We start from the raw sequence: 20,784 nt of genomic DNA, 5'->3' as shown, positions 1-20,784 counted from the left end.
AGGAATTAGGATTTTGGCCTCTTTTGGAGGGAGGAGTGCAGGGTATTATTCAGCCTACCCCAGGCAGGTACATCAGAGATCACAGTGAAGGAGACAGGAATATTGGCTGATTTAAGACAAATCATGTGTTAAATTCTAGAGTCTTTTATTTTCTTTCTTAATCTCATCCCTAACAAACACGTGAATTTCTAAACAAATGAATAAACAAGTAATTGTCTGATGGATGTGAGAAATGTCCTCCTTCCCCATATCCCCCTCTTTTAACAACTTGACTCTCTAATTTTTCACAAGACAAAGTATCATTCACTACTCTCTCTGTTCTGTGTTCCCTGTGGAGCAGTGCCTGGACCTTGGCTCTTTCCTTTCCTTGTAGACAAAGCAGCCTGTGGCTTCTTATCATCCTGATTACCCAAATTCACTGCTGTCTTTCCTCCACACCCTCTTCTATTTCCAATATATGAATGCATATTTATAGCATTAATGAAATCAAGCATACGAGGGCACTGAAAGGAAAGGAGATGAGTATCGAAACCCACACTGCAAGTATCAACAGGCAAAAATTAAGAGAACATTTCATCAATTTAAGGCACAGATAAATGTGACCATTCTGCATTTTCAATTTATTTTTTAATGTTGATTCTTGGCCCATGAAAGTACCAATTACAGTTTATACAGAACAGTAATCATCAGCTTCTCATAACAGAAACTCAAAGTTCATGTATTGTTACATACTTTCTTTTTTCTTTTTGCATACAAGTAGAAGCAGCAAGATCTCCAATTTCATTGTGGGGTTTCAGATTCCACAGTGTCTTTTACATTTTATCAATTTCTAAATTCTAACTCTTCTTGATTTTATCTTGTTTAGATGTTACAAATTTTTCTGCCTCAATTTACTCTATATTTATGCCCATATTCCAAAGCCCATTTTTATTGCCTTTGTCTCTCTCTTTTAAGGTTTTTTTTAGTTTCATTTTATTTTTAATTGACGCATAATAATTGTATATATTTTTGGGGTACAATGTGACGTTTCAATACATGTATACATTGTGTGATGATCAAATCAGGATAATTAGCCCATCTATTACCTCAAAACTTTACTATTTCTTTGTGATGAGAATATTCAAAATTCTCTCTTCTAGCTATTTTGAAATATGCATTCTTGTTAACTATACACACCCTACTGCAGAATAGAATACCAGAACTGGTTCTTCCTAGCTATTGTAACTTCATACCCTTTAACTAACGTCTCGCCATGCTCCCCTTCTTAAGATTCTGATTGAAGTGAAGGATGCTAAACTTTCCACGAAAGTGCCTCGCCTAATTCGTGCTGAAGGGAAACTGAAACCTAAGTGCTTCTGAGAGGAGAAAGGAAACCGAAACTCCCGCCGGATGCATAAAAGACTGGCTGCGGTGGCTCAGAGCGCCGAGTCCTAGGCCAGGTCTGGGGTAACCTGGAACTTCCACCTGGGCTCTGCGCTAGGTCTCTGTTTCACTCCCTCCCCGCGGGGCGCGCAGCTCGCGGGTCTTTGGACACCACCGGTCCTGAGTCCGCGGTGAGGAGCCGGGGATGTCCCTTGGGAAGAGCCTGGGGCGGAGCTGTCTAGCGGGAGTTCTAGGTCTTCTTCAACGGACCGGACAGGGAGGTGGCCCAGGAGTGCTGGGCTCGGGGCGCGGGAATCTGGGGAGCCTCCTGGGATCGCAAGGCCGTGGCGCACGGGCCCCCTGCTGGCCCGGGAGGCCGGGCGTGGGGAGGGGCGGAGGAAAGGGACAACCGCGAAAGGCCTGAAGTCTGAGACAGAGAGGAGTGCTTAGTTAGGCATTTAAGGAGTCCCCGTCAAAGGTGGGAGCTGGGTAATGGAGGTTGAGGAGAAATTAAGGGACATCATATCTAAGCACAGCCAGTAAAACCTGTACATTGACAGCAGCAAGAAGCTTCCACCTTCAATCCCTGCTCCAGACTTGTAGAATCAGAATCTGCGTTTATTAATAAGATTCCCCCAGGTAATTTCTGTGCACCCTTAAATTTCAGTGGCTTAAGACAATAGAAATTTATTTCCTACTCCAGTAACTTAATTTATTCCTGGTCAAGGGGCAGGTATAGTGGCTTAAAACATTACAAGTTTATTATTTTACAATTGCTGTGGATCAGAAGCCCAGGCATGGGTAAAGTGAGTTCTCTGCTCAGCATCTCATCGAGCTGAAATCAAGATGTTTGTCACAGCTGTGGTCTCATGGGACACCACGGATGCTCATTCAGGTTGTTGGAAGAATTCAGTTTCTTGCAGCTAAAGGACTGAGGTTACCTGCTTTCTTGCTGGCTGTTGGCTGGGGGTTCCCATGTCTTTAGATTTCACCCTGAGATCTTAGCTACAGTGGCCTTCTCACAACAAGGTGGCTTATACCGTTAAAGAAGGTATAGGGTACCTTTAAAGAAGGTATAAGCCTTCTTTGGGGGAATCTCCCGAGTCTACTATGATGAAGTCTTACATAATATAACCGAATCATTAAAGAGACTATGCCATTAAATTCACAGGTCCTGTCCACACTCAAGGGGAGAGGGTTATACCGAGTACTGGAAGCCATTTTAACCCACCAGCTCTTCTCCAGGCAGGGTTTCAGGAGCTTGATGCCTTTCATCAAGTAGCTCCACCATTCTGTTCCAATACAGAATCCATGATTTCCTTTCCCTTCCCTTGCCCCCATTTTTTTCCTCTTTACCTCCCCTTTGCGCCTTTCCTCTTCCCTCCTTTTTTCTCTTTTCCATTTCTCTTCCTCCCTTCTTCTTTTCTTCTTCCTTTTTAAGATTGTTTGAATCAGAATATGGTTCTGACACTACTGTGATTGGAGGATAAGCCTTATAAGGTTCTTGCAATTTCTTTCATCCCCTTTTAATTTATTCGTTTGTAAGATTTGTGGTCTTATGATTGTTTGTTTTTGTATGTGTGTGTCCTGTTGGGTGTGTGTTTATGTGTGTGTGTGTGTATGTGTCCTAATCCCTGTGGTGTCATTTAACATATTTTGCTGGCCTCTAAATTTCTTGTAAATTAATCATTACTACTAGCGTTTTGATCAGATTCAGGTTTTCTTTTTTTCTTCTTCTTCTTTTTTTTTTTTTTTTTGAGATGGAGTCTTGCTCTTTTGCCCAGGCTGGAATGCAGTGGCTTGATCTCAGTTCACTGCAACCTCTGCCTCCCAGGTTCAAGCGATTCTTCTACCTCAGCCTCCCAAGTAGCTGGGATTACAGGTGACTGTCACCATGCCCAGCTAATGTTTGCATTTTTAGTAGAGTTGGGGTTTCACCATGTTGGCCAGTCTGGTCTCGAACTCCCGACCTCAGGTGATCTGCCCGCCTTGGCCTCCCAAGTTTTGGGTTTCTTTTTTTTTTGGCTGGGGGAACTACAATAATTCAGTGATGGTGTGGACACTTGCCTCTATTTTTGTTGTGCTATCGTTTAAAAATACCAAGATCTGTTAATTCATTAGGAGTTGTAAAATGGTGATATTCTAATTCTATCATTCCTTCTGTGTTTATTAGCTGCATTATTTCTAGAAATGAATCACTCTTGTATCTACCCTTTGGTAATGCGATGGTGCAGTACTTAGAAGAAAAGCAGGATAATTTCTTGATTCCATAAACCATTTTTTTTTTCATATATTGTCTTCAGATGCTATTGCTGGACATCCTGCTGTGAAAGATGAAGAAATTAGCGTTCATATTTATTTTTCTTTCATTCATCCCTTTGTGAACTGCCAAGTTGGTTAATTATATTGTTATTTTCATACTGTCAAGGTTTATCGTATTTTACAGCAGTTTGTGACTTTGATTCTTGTGATTTGTTTGTATGTTGAGTCAACAGTAAAAAAGAAGTAAACAGCAGTGACAAAATTATGAGTATGTACACATTACTCAGTGTAGAAGCAATCTAGGAATTGCTAGGCTAAGACATGTAGTTCTATGTTGTTAAAATTACTGTTTGAAATAGACTTTTGTAAATTCGAAGTACCATGGGTTCTCTTGTTTTTCTTTATAGCTTCCTTTAACTTTTCTAAATCACACAAAGTTTCATGGTTTTTTGATTGTCTTCATTCTTGATGGGTTTTCCCCAATTTTCTGTATTATCTCTTTAAATAAAATTATCATTTAAGATATATAGTTGGCATTGTGGAAGACAGCGTGGCCATTCCTCAAGGATCTAGAACCAGAAATACTATTTGACCCAGCAATCCCATTACTGGGTATATACCCAAAGGATTATAAATCATTCTACTGTAAAGACACATGCATATGTATGCTGATTGCAGCACTATTTACAATAGCAAAGACTTGGAACCAACCCAAATACCCATTAATGATAGGCTGGATAAAGAAAATGTGGCACATATACCCCATGGAACACTATGCAGCCATAAAAAAGAATGAGTTCGTGTCCTTTGCAGGGACATGAATAAAGCTGGAAGCCATCATTCTCAGCAAACTAACACAGGAACAGAAAACCAAACACCACATGTTCTCACTCATAAGTGGGAGTGGAACAATGAGAGCACATGGACACAGGGAGGGGAACCTCACACACTCGGGCTTGTCGGAGGGTTGGGGGCAAAGGGAGGGAGAGCATTAGGTCAAATACCTAATGCATGAGGTGCTTAAAACCTGGATGACGGGTTGATAGGTGCAGCAAACCACCATGGCACATGTATATCTATGTAACAAACCTGCATGTTCTGCACATGTATTTCAGAACTTAAAATAAAAAATGGATATATGGTTGGTGAAATTTATGACTTCTTAGAAGTCTAATTACATCTTTTTGCCTCCTCCATGAATTGAATCACTATTTAGATGCAGAATTCTAAGTTCAAATTATTTTCCCTTTAGAAATCTGAAAATGCTTTATTTTATCAAAACATCCAGGAATGTTGCTTATTTTAATTAATTCTGTGTACCAGGTATTATTTTAATCAATTCGTATCCATCAGTTCATACATTTAAGTAGCTTGAAAACACAATCAGAGGTGAGTAATATTATTGTTCCAATTTTATAGATAAGTAAATTGAAACTCAGAGATGATAAATACCTTGTCTAAGCTTATAGAACTATAGTATATTTCAGAACCAAGATTAAAATGCAAGTAGTGGGCCAACAGTGTTCATTTCTTAAACCAGTTCTCATATGGCCTGACTTCCATTTCTTTGTACCTTTTCTGTCTTTCTCTTTATTCTTGGAGCTCTGCAATTTTAACAAGTTGTGCCTAGGTGTAGTTTTCTCTTTTGTCATTATTTCTACTCAGTAGTTGGAGAAACATTTCAATCTAAACACATTATGTTGTTCTTTAGTTCTAGTCTAATATTAGTATATTAGTTTAAGTATATATCTTTGATTATTTTTATCCCCACTCATTTTGGAATCTTAGTTATCTCCTACTAGAAATATTAGTAGGGGGAGAAAGAGCTTATTGACTTATTCCTGGATATTTTAGTATTTTTAGAATTTTTTCATCTCTTTGTCTTTTACTTTTATCCTTTACAAAATTTCCTGGACTTTAACCCTACAGATCACTGACTAAAAATTCCAGCATGCTCATTTTATTGTTCTGCAATGACTTTCTTCCTTGTAAAATTATGTTTTAAATGTGTACGAATACTTGCATGCTTTCTTTTTCTCTTTCTCTCTCTGTAGCAGCCTGTTACTATTTTATGAGAAATATTTTTAATTCTTTGAAAGCAGTAATTAGAAAATTTTGAAGGTCTTTTCTGTCTCTGCATCATGCTTATTTATCTGGTTTCTTATTTTTGCTTTTTTTGTGTGCCTCAAATGTCTATTGGTACTAATTTGTGTGTGTGTGTGTGTGTGTGTGTGTGTGTGAGTATTCAATCATTAGTTACTACAGGTGGCTGGATCTCTAGCATGTCTCTCCCTTAAATGACAGAGAAGTGGGGATAATGACTGTGAATTCTGTTTAGGTGTTAGGGCGTGCATGTGTTGGGGCAGAGGTTAATAGGGTAGCTCTAGTATAGGGTATATAAGAGGAAAGCCTAGGGTGTGTAAGCCTACTTTAGTATAGGGCATGTAAGAGGAAAGCCTATTAGGCTTTACACGCATTGTCTTGCATACCCTGTCCTATGTCATGCAGAGCAACCTGTAGGATCTCAAACTTCCCATAGGCAGGCTACGGAATCCCTTGGTTGTCAAATTAAGGAGGGATTGCCCATTAATGCAGTTTTATTTTGTCACCATAGCTATTGCTGAAAGTTTCACAGTGTTTAACGGGCACTCACGTCTCAGTCATAGTTATATTTAATTATAAAAACTATATTATTCCTTTTAATCTATGTATATTATTTCTTAAAACAATTTCTAAGTTGTCAGGACATAAATAGTTATTAATTTGTTTGTATCTAACTACTTAATAAATGAAACGGTTAGCTATTGATTTTGTCCTAGGAGTGGCATAAAAAAATTCCTGAGACTCTAAGAGCATCGTGAACATCTGGGAACCTGTAAATTAACTTATTTCATCTTGTAGAATCTGATGCTATCCTTTCTGAAGTTTTCTGTAATATACTTGGGGTTAATTCTCTCTTGCCTGTTCAGTTCTCACTGACCCATTTTTTTCCATTTGAGCTTGGTACAATTTGGAGAGTTGAAGAAAGATAGTATGGCCAATGCACAGTTAGTGAGGTTGAGGATTGCATGAAATGGGTGACAGAGAGTTTTTTGAAAATACCTAATCTCCTTACCTGGGCACAAGACCCATTATAGTCTGGTTCTAACCTACCTTTCCAATGTCATCTCCAATGAGTCACCCTGTCCTATGCCATGTAGAACAACCCATAGGATCTCAAACTTGTCATGTAGTTTCACAACTTTATGCATTAAACTGATGCTGATTTTGCTACCTGAAAAGTAATTCTCTATATCTCTCACTTTCCCCAACATGCTTTCATAAATCTTCATCATCTTTTCAACCTGTTCTTGAAACCTCAGAACACAGGACCCTGATCCCTTCATTCTGATTTAGGAACTCCCTCTCAATTCTCTAATGGCTTCCTGTGCCATTTCTGCTAGAACACAGCAAATTAGATGTAGTGTGTCACTTAGTTATCTTTAAACTTACACTGGGTTGTACAAGGAGAGAATCATGCTTCATGCATATTTGCATATGTTTCAGCAAGTACAATGTTTTGTAAAGTATAGATACTCTATAATCTTTGAAATAAGATAGTAACTGAGTGAGTGAGAGACCATACTTATGCTCGTGTCTCCATTAAGGGTCCCTAAACTCCCCAGCCCACAGTAATTCCATTTTTCTTTAAACTTATTTGTCATTACAGTCATATACTTCTTTGCATTATTATTGTAATATTTAATATCAGCATGTTCATCACCATTATATGTTCCTTACTATCATGGAATAGGAATCTCTCTCTCTCTATCATATCTATCTATCTATCTATCTATCTATCTATCTATCTATCTATCTATCTGTGTATCCATCATCTATATCTATCTATATCAATCAATCTATCTACTATCTATCCATAAATCATGTGTGTATCTACCTATCTGTTTCATAGCCCTAACATATTGAATGGCAAGTGTCTCAATATTTAGTGTCCATGACAAAATGCTCAAGTGCATTTTCATCTACCTCTTTAGTATTTTCTTCTCTATTACCTTTGTGGATTCTTCCTCCTCTCTTGATATATTAAGTATTAGTATCTTCAAATGTGGGTTTTTAGTACTCTTCTCCCATGATGCTGTCTCTCCCTGTCCAAGCAAGCTCATCTACAGCAATGGCCTCATTTACCATTAATACTCAGATTACTTACCTCTTCAAATCTAGTCCAGACTTTGTATTTGTCCTCTAGACTTGTATATTTTACTACTTACATATCATGGCTTATGGGAAATCTTGAAAGCAAGTCAAATTCAGGTGGTTCACAAATGCAGCCATAATCTTTTCCTGACATGTAGCCTTGTTCTAAAATTCCCAGCCCAGGGAATGGCCTAGTCATCCATCCTGTTACTTGAGCTAGAAACTTGTGTCATCCTTGACAACCCCCTTCCCTCTCTTGTCCATCCACATCCAATCCAGTTCCAAATTATGTCAAGCTCATCTCCTAAATGTCCTTCAAGTGGATCCACATCTCTCCAGCTTTATTATCTCAGCTACCATCAAACTATATTAAATCAAATTATCATCATTACTCTCCTGCACAGTAACTTTCTTTCTGCTCTACTAAGAAGCTTACTCCCATCCTGTTTATTCTCTATATTGTAGCTGGACTAATCTTTTCAAAGTGCAAAGCCAATCACAATACCACCTGCTTAAAATCCATCAGTGGCTAATTTTTCATTCTAGGATGAAAAGAAAATTCTATAACATGACTTCAAAGGCTCTGCATGTCCTTCTATTTCTCTTGTCCTCTCTAGTCTTTTCCTTGATGGTCTCCACTCCAGCCCTACTGGCTTCTTTCTGGAATCAATGTCACCCACAACCCTTCATGCCACTGAGCTTTTACACATGGTATTCTGGTATTTCCTCTGCCAGAAATGCTACTTTTTCTCTTTTTGCCTAATTAATTCTTGTTTATTTCTTAGAACTCAGCTCAAGCATTATTTCTTTAGGGAAACTTCCTCTGACCTCTTGACTTTGTCGTTTTTGCAATGTTCCATTGTTTCTATGATTATCTGATTAATAATTATCTTTAAGCTCTGTGAGAACTGTCAGCAATGTTGATTTGTTCATTCTTGTATTCCTTGTGTCTAATATTTTGCTTTACATATAGTAGTCATTCAGTACATGTTTGTTGAATAAAGACTCATTTTCTTTTCTTTTTTTGCAGGACTGCCATTTTCATTAAGAACTGCCACTTAGAGGTACCAAAATAAAGGGTATTTGCTACCTTTAATACTTGCCAGTTCAGGTTGGAGGCACAGGCAGCAGCAAGAATGGGTAATTTTCCACTTAAAATATTTATAGATTATAAAACAATGTTAGTCTGTAAACTACATAGATTTAATGGAATTAAAATAACCACATTACTGTTTTACTTTCTTGAATAATAACTAAATGATAGCTCCTGTAAAAAGGACCAATTGAAAAATAACCCATTCTCTTTCTCTCTTTTTTTTTAAATTTAGAAAGAAATGTTCTTACAACATTTTCACAGAAAATGTCCCAGTTCATTTTGAATGAAATGCCAAAAGCTGAGTGAGTATTATTATAGTAATAAAGACGGGAAATCATAGCTCATGTTCCCTGTATGTCTATTTGGCCTTATGCTGATTTATAGACAGTTGACCATTGAACAATGTAGAGGCTAAGGGCACTGAACAACTATGCAGTTGAGAATCCATGTTTAACTTTTTAAAAATTATTGTTAATTAATTTTATATATTTTTTCTAAATTCATGCCAGACGGATAATGAGATAACTTTGTAACAAGGGTTGAGTAGGGCACATCAAACACATACACATGAAAACCCAATCATCACATTTATGAACTACAAAAGGATGGTGTTTAACTTTTTACTCTTCCAAAACTTAACTGCAATAGCTTTCTCTCTGCTCTACCAAGAAGTTTGCACCCATCCTATCTATTGTCTATCTTGTAGCTGGACTAGTCTTTTCCAAATGCAAAGCCCGTCGTAATGCCACCTGCTTAAAATTCTTCAATGGCTAATATTTGATTCTGGGATGAAGAGAAAATCCCAAAACATGTCTTCAAAGGCTTGCCTGCCCTCTTGTTTCTCTGGTCTTAGTATAGAAAATTAAGAAAATCATAAGGAAGCAAAAATGTATTTACTAAGTGGGAGTGGATCGTAACAATAGTGACATCTTCAATGGTGCCATCCCCCCAGACTTCCATGATGTTCTGTCTATCAGGGTTCTCTTCCATAGCATTGACAATTCTTTCCATAGATTACTGTGTGTAATGAGCCTTAAAGGTTCTTATGACACTCTGATCTAAAGGCTGAATTAAAGACATTTTGTTTGGGGGCTAGTAGACCACTTCAACATCGTTGTGTTGAACTCATGGAGTTCTAGGTGGCCAGGGACATTGTCCAATATCAAAAGTACTTTGAAAAGCAGTCTCCCTCACTGGCAAGGTACTTCCTGATTTCAGGGACAAAGTATCAATTTAACTAATTCGGAAAATGTGTCCTCATTGTCCAGGACTTTTTGTTGTACATCTGAGAGACTGGCAGCTGGTGTTTATCTTTTCCCTTCGAGTCTCAGGAGTTGGCAGCTTTACAGATAAAGACAGGCCTGAAGATAAAACCAACTGCCTTTGCACAATACAGTAGAGTTAGCTTATCCCTTCCTGCCCTAAATCCTGGTGCTCACTTTTGTTTTGTACTAATAAATATTATTTGTGACTTTTTTTTCCAGAATAATTTCATTTGCATTAAAAACCTATTCAAGCAGATATTCTTTCCCCTCAGTGATTTTCTTCTGTCTCTTAGTTGGCTGAAACTGCTTCTCTTGTTATCTTGACATTTTTAAAGCCAAACTTCTTTCCAAAATTATCAAACCATATTGTGCTGGCATTAGGTTTTCCAGTTTTAGATATTTCGTCTTCCTTTTGCTTTGTCATATACTTTGCTTTTTCTTGAATCATATTAGAGTCTATAAATTTGCCTTTTTAGATAATCCCACACCCACATAAAAGCTCTATTTTCAATGTGAGATTAAAAAAAAAGCCTTTCACAAAAAATGCAAGATTTTTATGACTGCTGCAACAATGCCTTCACTCATTTCTTTAAAAAAATTTTTTTACAATGGTCCTTACATTAGGTTTATTTATCTGGAAGTGGTGGGCAACTATAGCTGCAAGCATCAATCTATGACACACATCAGGCAATTCAACTTTTTCTTGTAATGTCATGACTTTCTCTGCTTTTTGGGAACACTTCTGGCATCACTAATGGCACTTCATATGGGTTCCATGGTTTTATTTAGGGTTTATGATATTGCAATAAACATGATGGAAAAATACGCAAGAACCATGAGAGATCACTTTTTATTGTGTTTGGAGAGCAGTTTACTGGAGAGGAACTGCTAACTTACCGCAATACAACAAGAAGTGGCTACAAAGTTATTACAGTAGTACAGTATGTACTAGAGTTAATTTTATGCAGTTATGATTTAATAGTGCAGCATAACATTTGTTTACACTTCTCTCAACTCTGAAAGCTGCCATGTATAGTCTATAAGTGCGTGCATAAGTTTAGATAATTTTTAACTTTTACAATAGATCTGTGTATATTTTATGGCAGTAAATGCTAAAATAGACTACATATACTTTATGCATTCGTGACATAGGTAACTTAAAATTTTTTTCATATTTGTAGGCTGCACGGTTTGAGAGTTTTTTCAAATAGTCACAAATTTTCACAAATTTTTCTAATATATTTATTGAATATATAGTATACATTTATCAGTATATATCTACGTATCAGTATTTTTATTGGTGTGTATCTATGTATAATATATATACATATATAATATATATCTCTATATCGTATAGAATATTATATATAACAGTATATAGAACTATGTACACTATTATATATATGTATATATGATTGTTCAACACAGCACTTTTAGAGCTATATGACAGTGAATGGAAAGTTTCCTCTTGCTTAATTTGTCAATAGCCATTAGTGAATCCACTTGTAAGGGGCTGAGGTTGATTAAGCATAAAATATATATAATTTAGGTTTATATGCAGGGTACAAGTACTATATTCATGGCCCTATCAGGCTGTGCCATATGGCTTTGGATACTTTGCTCTCTGAGCCTAAGATGTGAATAATCCCGCCTTCCTCCTGTGAAGGATAGTTGTGAATGTAGATATGTTTGAAAAGCCTTAGTGTAGACACTGCCATGAGACAACTCAGCAAATTTAGCTATTGATGATAATGATAATGAGCTAATAAGAACGATGCCTTTTTGGAACATGATTTAATGCATATGTGATTTTTGTTTTAACTGTTTTTCATTTTAGATATTCCAGTTTATTCAATGATTTTGTTGAATCTGAATTTTTTTTGATTGATGGGGATTCATTACTTATCACATGTATCTGTGAGATATCATTTAAGCCTGGGCAGAACCTCCATTTCTTCTATCTGGTTGAACGCTATCTTGTGGATCTTATTAGCAAAGGAGGACAATTCACCATAGTTTTCTTCAAGGTAACATGACAGTTGAGTTCTTTTTTATAATATGAGAACTAAAACTAAAATTTCCTAAATTATTATATATATTTTTTTCTTATTACAAAGTAGATTATATCTATAAAAGTTCAGAAAATTGAAAAGAAAGAAGAGAAAAAATTACCCACAATCCCAGTATTCAGAAATCACCACACTTGAGATTATGTTTTATTTGAATGAAGAGAACTTTATTGTAAGGACACACAGGATCATGAGAGAGGATGAGAAAGCTCCTCAATAGCGGCCCAGTTGAACTCTGGATTCTAGTTCTCCTGCTCTGAGAACTACTTCTGTTTTCAAAACTCAGCAGGCAATTTATATGAGCCCAGAGGAAAATATATCTGAGCCTAGGGACAGTCATTAATAATGCTTTGTTGGCTGGGCACGGTGGTGCATGCCTGTAATCCCAGCACTTCGGGAGGCTGAGGTGGGAGGATTACTTGAGCCCAGGAGTTTGACACTGCAGCGAGCCACAATCACGCCACTGCACTTCAGCCTGGGTGACATAGTGAGACCCAGTCTCTAACAATAATAATCAATGTTTTATGATGGTTTGTTCGAGGTATTTCCAAAATAATACTATTTTTGGTTTGCTTTTTTATTATGAATATAATTAATATAATTTTTAACAATTTCAAATAAAGATATGTATAACCACTACCACCCTTCCTAATCCTATACCTAAAGGTAAAGAGCTTTGCTGTGGGTCTTTTCAGTCATTTTGCAGTCTCAATTATTGTTACATTTCTGAACATGGCTGAATGCTTGCCAGCCGTGTTTTGCATAAAGAGCTAGGCTTCCGATCTAATGTTTACAATCTAGTTGGTTGCCCCAATTTTGTTATGCCGAGACAATCTCAGTTGCTTAAGGAGGGTTGCAGTAACCTGGAGCAATCCTCTAAAACACAGTGGTTCACCTCAGCTTTCTGATGCAGATGATTTGTATCTACCACTTGCTTTCTGTTCTTTTTCTTTCTGAAATGATTGGAGAGGAAAAGAATTAGAAAGAGGGAAGGGTAAGCATGATAAGCTCCAAGTATTAAGTGCCTGCTTAAAGGAGACACATGCATTTAAATCCAAACTGTGATTTTTTTCAGCAATTATCTGTAAGATGGTAGTAAAGTTTAGGGGTCTATTCCCTGACCATCAGACAGAACAAAACTGTTGGATTTTATTCCTTCAGTGCCTTTAATGATGTGTTAGCCAACTAAATGATTAAATGATAATTTTGAAATAAAATGTACTTCACCTCCTCCTCCACAGGATGCCGAGTATGCGTATTTCAACTTCCCTGAACTTCTTTCTTTGAGAACTGCTTTAATTCTTCATCTTCAGAAGAATACCACCATTGATGTTCAAACAACATTTTCGAGATGCTTATCAAAAGAGTGGGGAAGTTTCTTGGAAGAGAGTTACCCATATTTCCTGATAGTTGCAGACGAAGGCCTGAACGATCTACAAACACAGCTTTTTAACTTTTTAATCATTCATTCTTGGGCAAGGAAGGTCAACGTTGTACTTTCCTCAGGGCAAGAATCTGATGTTCTTCGCCTTTATGCATACCTCCTTCCAAGCATGTACAGACACCAGATTTTTTCCTGGGAGGTAATTCACATCCAAAAGACAATTTCTTCTAGAAATTTTCAAAATGTTCTAAGTTACTTGACTCAGTTTTTTCTCCTCCTCCTCTAGGAAATTATCAGAGGCTTAACAGATAGGTATAACAATTAATAATATTAAGTAAATAATGATAATGCAAATGCAGTCATTTATCAAACACTTATTGTTATAAAATTGTGCTTGGTATTTCTCATGAATAATTTTTATTTAACCTTAAAACCAATCTTATAAGGTAGGTGTTAAGTATTGTCTGTATTTTACAGTGATGAAATAGATACTAGGATCAGTAATCTGCTCACCAAACACACCAAATGAATAGTAGAACATGGATTTGAAAAGACACAGTTGGACTCAAGCCCCTGTGTCCTTAACCGCTGCATAATATGTTGACCTCAAGGTATTGAAGGCCAGAAATGCATGGAATTAGGCAAAAATTACGCCCCTGTTGCTGAGACATATTGACAAAATGCTATTAATATGGTAGCCTTTAATAAGAAAACAATGGAGAAGGTCAATAAAGAAGGAAAATAACTGAAATAAGCTTATTTCTTATTATTAAGTAATCAATAGGAGAATTTTCAAAGTTCTTAGAGTTCGAATTCCATGATGTTATTATTTTGATACATTAGTATATTTGACAATTATTGTATTGAAATTTTGGGAGTAAATATGCATACGGATGTATTTATAAATTACTATATGTATAAAATAAATGATAGCTATAATAATATAATATATAATAGAAATTATAATAAATTTATTTACATAATAAATTATAAATAAAACAATATGGTACCATATAGTAAATTAATAAAATTAGTACATTAAATAATATAGCTATTTATAAATTACTAAATTTATTTATAAAATTATAAATACATCCAGTTTCTGCTTATTTTTCACTACTGATGGTGAATTGTGAATATGAGGGCCATTCTTTAATTCATCAAAATCATTTTTGAGACAATTAACATTTGTCACTGTTTGAGAATTATGTCATACTCCTCATGTATTTGGAAATATCCACATGGTTGCCATAAAATAAGCTAGTTTGTATTGCTTTAGTTAGTACAGTCATGCATCACATGGATACATTCCAAGAAATGCATCGTTAGACGATTTCACTGTTGTGTAAACATCGTTAGTGTACAGACACAAAGCTAGATGGTATAGCCTATGACACCCTTAGGCTATCTGATGTAGCCTACTGTTCCTAGGCTAAACCTATACAGCATGTTACTGTATTGAGTACTCTAGGTAATTGTAACACAATGATAATTATTTGTGTATCTAAGCATATCTAAACATAGAAAAGGTACATTCGAAAATGGTATAAAAGATTAAAAATGATACACTTGTATAGGGTACTTACCATGAATGGAGCTTGCAGGACCAGAAGTTGCCCTGGGTGAGTCAGTGAGTGACTGGCGAGTGAATGTGAAGGCTTAGGACATTACTGTACACCACTGTAGATGTTATTAATATATACAGTATTCACTTTGGCTACATTAAATTTATTTAAAAATACTTTTTTATTTAATACATTAACATTAGCTTACTGTAATTTTTTATTTTGTGAATTTTAATTTTCAAAAATTTTTTGACAGCTGTACAAACACATTATACAACTGTACAAAAATATTTTCCTTCTTTATTTTTCTTGAGACAGTGTCTTCACTCTGTCACTCAGGCTGGAGTGCAGTGATGTGATCACAGCTCACTGCAGCTTCCACGTCTCGGGCTCAAGTGATCCTGCCGCCTCAGCCTGTCGAGTGGCTGGGATTACAGGTGCGCACCACCATGCCTAGCTAATTTTTGTATTTTTTGTAGAGACAAGGTTTTGCCATGTTGCCCAGGCTGGTCTCAAGCTCTGGGGCTCAACCAATCTGACTGCCTCAGCCTCCCAAAATGCTGAGATTACAAGTGTGAATCACTGTGCCTGGCCTTTCTTTCTTTATATCATTATTCTGTCAGCTTTTTTTCTATTAAAATATGTACTTTTTAAGCTTTTTTCTTAAAAGAAAAAAAGATGCAAACACACACATTAGCCTAGGCATACACAGGGTCAGGATCATCAACATCAACTGTCTTCCACCTCCAGATCTTGTCCCACTGGAAAGTCTTCAGGGGCAGTAACACACATGGAGCTGTCATCTTCTATGATAACAATGCCTTCTTCTGGAATAGCTCCTTAAGGGCCTCCTGAGGCTGTTTGGCAGCTGTTTTAAAAATACAAGTGAAAAGAGTATACTCTGAAATAATAATAAAAAATTCGCATAGTACAGTGAGTCATAAGTCAGTAGCAGTCATTTTTATCATGATCAAGTATTATATACTGTACATAATTGTATATGCTGTACTTTTTTTATTGTTGTTTTTTTGGAGACAGAGCCTTGCTCTATTGCCCAGGCTGGAGTGCTGTGGTGCGATCTCGGCTCACCACAACCTCTGCCTCCTGGGTTCGAGTGATCCTCCTGCCTCAGCCTCCCAAGTAGCTGAGACTACAGGCATGCACCACCATGCTGGGCCAATTTTTGTATTTTTAGTAGAGACGGGGTTTCACTATGTTGGCCAGTCTGGTCTCGAACTCCTGACCTCATGATCTGCCCGTCTTGGCCTCCCAAAGTGCTGGGATTACAGACGTGAGCCACCACGCCCAGCCTATGCTGTACTTTTATATGCCTGGCAGCACAGTAAGTGTGTTTACACCAGCCTCGTGAACACTTGAGTAGTGCATTGCACTGTGGTGTTATGACATCACTAGGCAGTAGAAATTTTTCAGCTCCATTATAATCTTATGGGATCACCAACATATAAGTGGTCTGTGGCTGAAAGAAACATTGTTATGTGGCTCTTGACTATTATTAAACTATTTTCAATTCTGGTTGCCTACTCTGAGCAGGAATAGCCCTGGGATTCATTTTTATATTGGAAGGAAGTACTGTTATTAATTTTCTCATTTTTAACAGTACCTACACACTGTCGAATCTTTCCTTAAGAGTATTTTTTTTTTTTTTTTGAGACAGAGTCTCGCTCTGTCGCCCAGGCTGGAGTGCAGTGGTGTGATCTCAGCTCACTGCAAGCTCTGCCTCCCGGGTTTTCGCCATTCTCCTGCCTCAGCCTCCTGAGCAGCTGGGACTACAGGCACCTGCCACCATGCCCGGCTAATTTTTTGCATTTTTAGTAGAGATGGGGTTTCACCATGTTAGCCAGGATGGTCTCGATCTCCTGACCTCGTGATCTGCCTGCCTCTGCCTCCCAAAGTGCTAGGATTACAGGTGTGAGCCACCGCGCCCGGCTGAATAATTTTTTTAATGAAGGATTTTATTTTCGTTAAAATCTATTTCCTAATTTGTTGAATATTCACCTTAAAGAAGTTATGTTATTAGTCAATTTGAGGATTATGTGAAATACGATTGAAAATACAATGCATATTGAAAATGGCTGCTGCTGGGTGATAGGTACCTGAAAGGGGGTTATGCTATCTTTCATTCATGTGTATGTTTGAAATTTGTTAAAATATATGGCATTAAATGGGGATGACGGTGTTTTGGAGGGTGCTGGAAGTGTTCTAAAATTAGATTGTGATATTGGTTCCAAAGTTGATAAATTTACTAACAGCCATTGAATTGTAACAAAATGAAGGAATTTTATGTTATGTTAATTATACTTTTATGAAGCTGTTAAAAAACAAAATACGCTATAATCCTAGGCAAAAATTAACTTTCAAAGACACAATAGTTATGTTCAATGGGGTTTAAAACTTACAATTACATTGGCATATTTTTTTCCTTAGAAATATATCGTAACATAATTATATCTAAAATATGTAATTTTCTATAGTTGGAAAATAATTACATATTTTATTTATAACAACTTTTCTGATTTTTCTTTATTTTACAGAATAAGCAGAACATTAAAGATGCTTATACAACCCTGCTTAACCAGTTGGAAAGATTTAAGCTTTCAGCATTAGCACCTCTTTTTGGAAGTTTAAAATGGAATAATATTACGGAAGAGGTAACAAAACATTTTTAAAAGCTTTGTATTTGAACTAAGTTTTTAGTTATAGAAAAGTTGCAAAAATCATACAGAGTTCTCATATACTTCTCATCCAGCTTCTCCTAATGTTAACATCTTAAATAACCACGGAACATTTATGAAAACCAGGAAATTAACATTGTGTCAATCCTATTAACTAAACTTTAGACCTTATTCCAATTACACTGACTTTTCCACTCATGTCTCTTTGCTATTTCAGGATCCAGTCCAGGATACCACATCCATTCAGTTGTCAGTCACACTTTTGAGTGTCCCCCAGTCTGTAACAGTTTCTCAGTCTTTTCTTGTCTTTCATGACCTTGACATTTTTGAAGACTGCGAATCAGTAATGAGGTTATACATCTTTGGCCAGAATGTCACTGAATTAATCTTGGGTCCTCAATACATCCTAACAATATGTCTGAGCATTAGTTAAGTTGGTGCCTGACAGTTTTCTCTACTGTGAAGTTACTATCTTCCCTTTGTAGTTAATAAATCTTGAAGGACACGCTTTGTGACTATGCAGATCCTGTTTCTTCTCAAACTTTAGTTGATTCACTTTAATGTCCACAGTGGATCTTGTCTGCAACAATAATTATTGATGTTTTTGCCTAATGGTGATTTTTTATTTCACTCTTTCCTTGGAATTCCACCGTAAGGGACAGCTGTCCTAGTGCTGCCATTTATTTGTTTATTTATGTCAGTATGGATAAATATATTTATTTTATATTACAGGTTAAAATCCAACATTATAATTATTTTGGAGCTCAAAATGTTCCAGGTTTGAACATTAGAAGCCCCTTTAGGTTGGCGCCTGTGTTCTTTTACAAGCCCTCATCTTTGTGTACTTTCTAACTTTCTGAAATCACAAGATGGTCCAGTCTCATCTTGTATTTTCCCTGCCCCACCCCTGAAATTAACTACTTTGCCAAGGAAGAAGGCATTTAGAAGTTCAGATCTGAAAACTTTGTTGGTGAACTGCTACTGGGGTGTCATTGCTACTAGGGCTTTTCAGCAAATTGAACTAGGATCCAAATCCATAATGGTTTATTTTACCCCTCCCCTTTCTTTATTTTTAATTTCTCTCTTCAATCATGAGAAATCCAGCTTTCGTTATCTACAATATATTCACTTTTTTGTTCAAGTTTTATACACACAGAAAGTTATTTTATTTTATTTATTTTGATTTTTATAGATTCAGGGAATACATATGCAGGTTTGTTACATGAATATGTTGCATAATGTTGAAGTTTGGTTTTCTAGTGTACCCATCACCCAATGTTGTACTCAGCAGGTAAGTCTTCAACCATCACTCCCCTCTGACTCACCCCGTTTTGGAGCCCCCATGTCTATTATTTCCCTCCGTATAGTAATTTTGTAATTGCTAACCATACCTGTGAGAAAAAGCCAATGAGGTTATAAGATTTATGTGCAGTTCTTTTTTAACTGTAGCCATAGAATATGTTAATATACTGTTTCCAAAGTTATTCAGGCTAGTGACTTTCTCACCCACCTCCTTTGGTGTGGTTATGTTATCCTTTATTATGTAATACAGTTACAGTCATTGGTTAGTGTTTGTATTTCATCTTGGTCCCTCCCATCTATTTCCTTGGTTGTTTTTAATTATGTTCATTTTGAAAGGTATGTGAAAGGTATAGGAAACACTTCCACTACGCACCCACCCACACACACACATATTCTGGTGTTAAACACATAGATCGTAGCTTCTATTTTTTTTTTTTTTTTTTTTTTTTTGAGACAGAGTCTCGATTCATTCCCCAGGTTGGAGTGCAGTGGCATGATCTCGGCTCATTGCAACATCCATCTCCCAGGTTCAAGCACTTCTTCTGCCTCAGCCTCCCAAGTAACTGGGACTACAGGTGCCTGCCACCATGCCCGGCTAATTTCTGTATTTTTAGTAGAGACGGGGTTTCACCATGTTGGCCAGGCTGGTCTTGAACTACTGAACTCGTGATCTGCCCACCTCGGCCTCCCAAAGTGTTGGGATTACAGGTGTGAGCCACCGCACCCAGCCGTAGCTTCAATTTGCTTGAGTGTTTTTATCATGAATGCATGAATGTTTATTAAAATTATGGATATAATTATACGATTTTTCCTCCTCAGTTTTATTAGTATTGTATAGGGTATTAATGATTTTCCCCGTATTGAAGCAACTCTGTATTACTGGAATAAATCCAACTTAGTCGTAGTTTATTACTTCTTAATATGGTGTTGGATTCTGTTTACTAACATTTTGTTTAGAATTTTTGCATCAGTATGCATGAATGATATTTCTGTAATTTTGTTTCTTTTAATTGCCTTTATCTGGTTAGATGTCAGTGTGATATGTTCTTCATAAAAAAGATTAGAATGTCTTCTCCTCTTTTTCAATATTGTGAAATAATGTGTAGATCATTGGGATTATCTAGTCTTTGAAGATCTGATAGAAATCTCCTGTGAAGCCATATAGTCCTGGTGCTTTTTTGTGGGGTAGTTTCTTAATTTTCTGTATTTCTTCCATGGCAATGGACTTCTTTGGGCTTGTTAACTCTAATGGGGTCAAATTTAGTAATTTATTCTTCTGTGAAAATTATCTATTTCACTTAAGTTTTCAAGTCTATTTGCATAGAACTTTGTGAAGTAGGCTTTTGTGATTTATCTTGTTTCAATAATTACTTTCCCTTTTAGTTTTTATCTTGTGTATTTGTGAGTTCTCTTGGTTTTTTTTTATGATCAAGTTAGCTAGTGGTTTGTCTGTGTTTAAGTTATTTAAAACCAAGAATTTTGATTTATTAATGAGATCTGTTGATTTTTTAATTTATTTTGTGCTTTCTTTCATCTTACTTTTTTGGTTTTTATGTTGTTGTTTCTTTTTAGATTTTTGGGGGGGCTGGGAA

General features: G+C 36.5%; 1 protein-coding gene and 1 non-coding gene across 6 annotated transcripts in view; one reads left to right on the top strand and one right to left on the bottom strand.

Annotated features, from left to right (window-relative positions):
- The first annotated feature begins 624 nt into the window (after nucleotides 1-624).
- The window catches only part of DDX60 (DExD/H-box helicase 60), a 157,219-nt gene continuing 137,059 nt past the window's right edge, over nucleotides 625-20,784 (top strand). For all 5 annotated transcript variants that reach the window (XR_008625256.2, XR_008625255.2, XR_004671266.3 and 2 more), the window contains exons 1-6: nucleotides 625-1,553; nucleotides 8,849-8,958; nucleotides 9,147-9,216; nucleotides 12,017-12,206; nucleotides 13,490-13,831; nucleotides 17,750-17,866. Coding sequence is in view for 2 of the 5 variants with exons in the window: in XM_034959384.3 (XP_034815275.3) it covers nucleotides 8,955-8,958; nucleotides 9,147-9,216; nucleotides 12,017-12,206; nucleotides 13,490-13,831; nucleotides 17,750-17,866 (723 nt within the window). In the remaining 3 variants the exon portion in view is untranslated. The remainder of the gene's footprint in view (nucleotides 1,554-8,848; nucleotides 8,959-9,146; nucleotides 9,217-12,016; nucleotides 12,207-13,489; nucleotides 13,832-17,749; nucleotides 17,867-20,784) is intronic.
- Nucleotides 9,418-9,521, bottom strand: LOC112439753 (small nucleolar RNA U13). The gene has a single exon (XR_003027989.2). It is a non-coding gene; the product is annotated as a small nucleolar RNA U13 (small nucleolar RNA).

Source organism: Pan paniscus, chromosome 3 (genome assembly GCF_029289425.2).
Source record: "Pan paniscus chromosome 3, NHGRI_mPanPan1-v2.0_pri, whole genome shotgun sequence".
In the NCBI taxonomy this organism is placed as follows: domain Eukaryota; kingdom Metazoa; phylum Chordata; class Mammalia; order Primates; family Hominidae; genus Pan; species Pan paniscus.
This window is presented reverse-complemented; position numbering and strand designations above follow the sequence as displayed.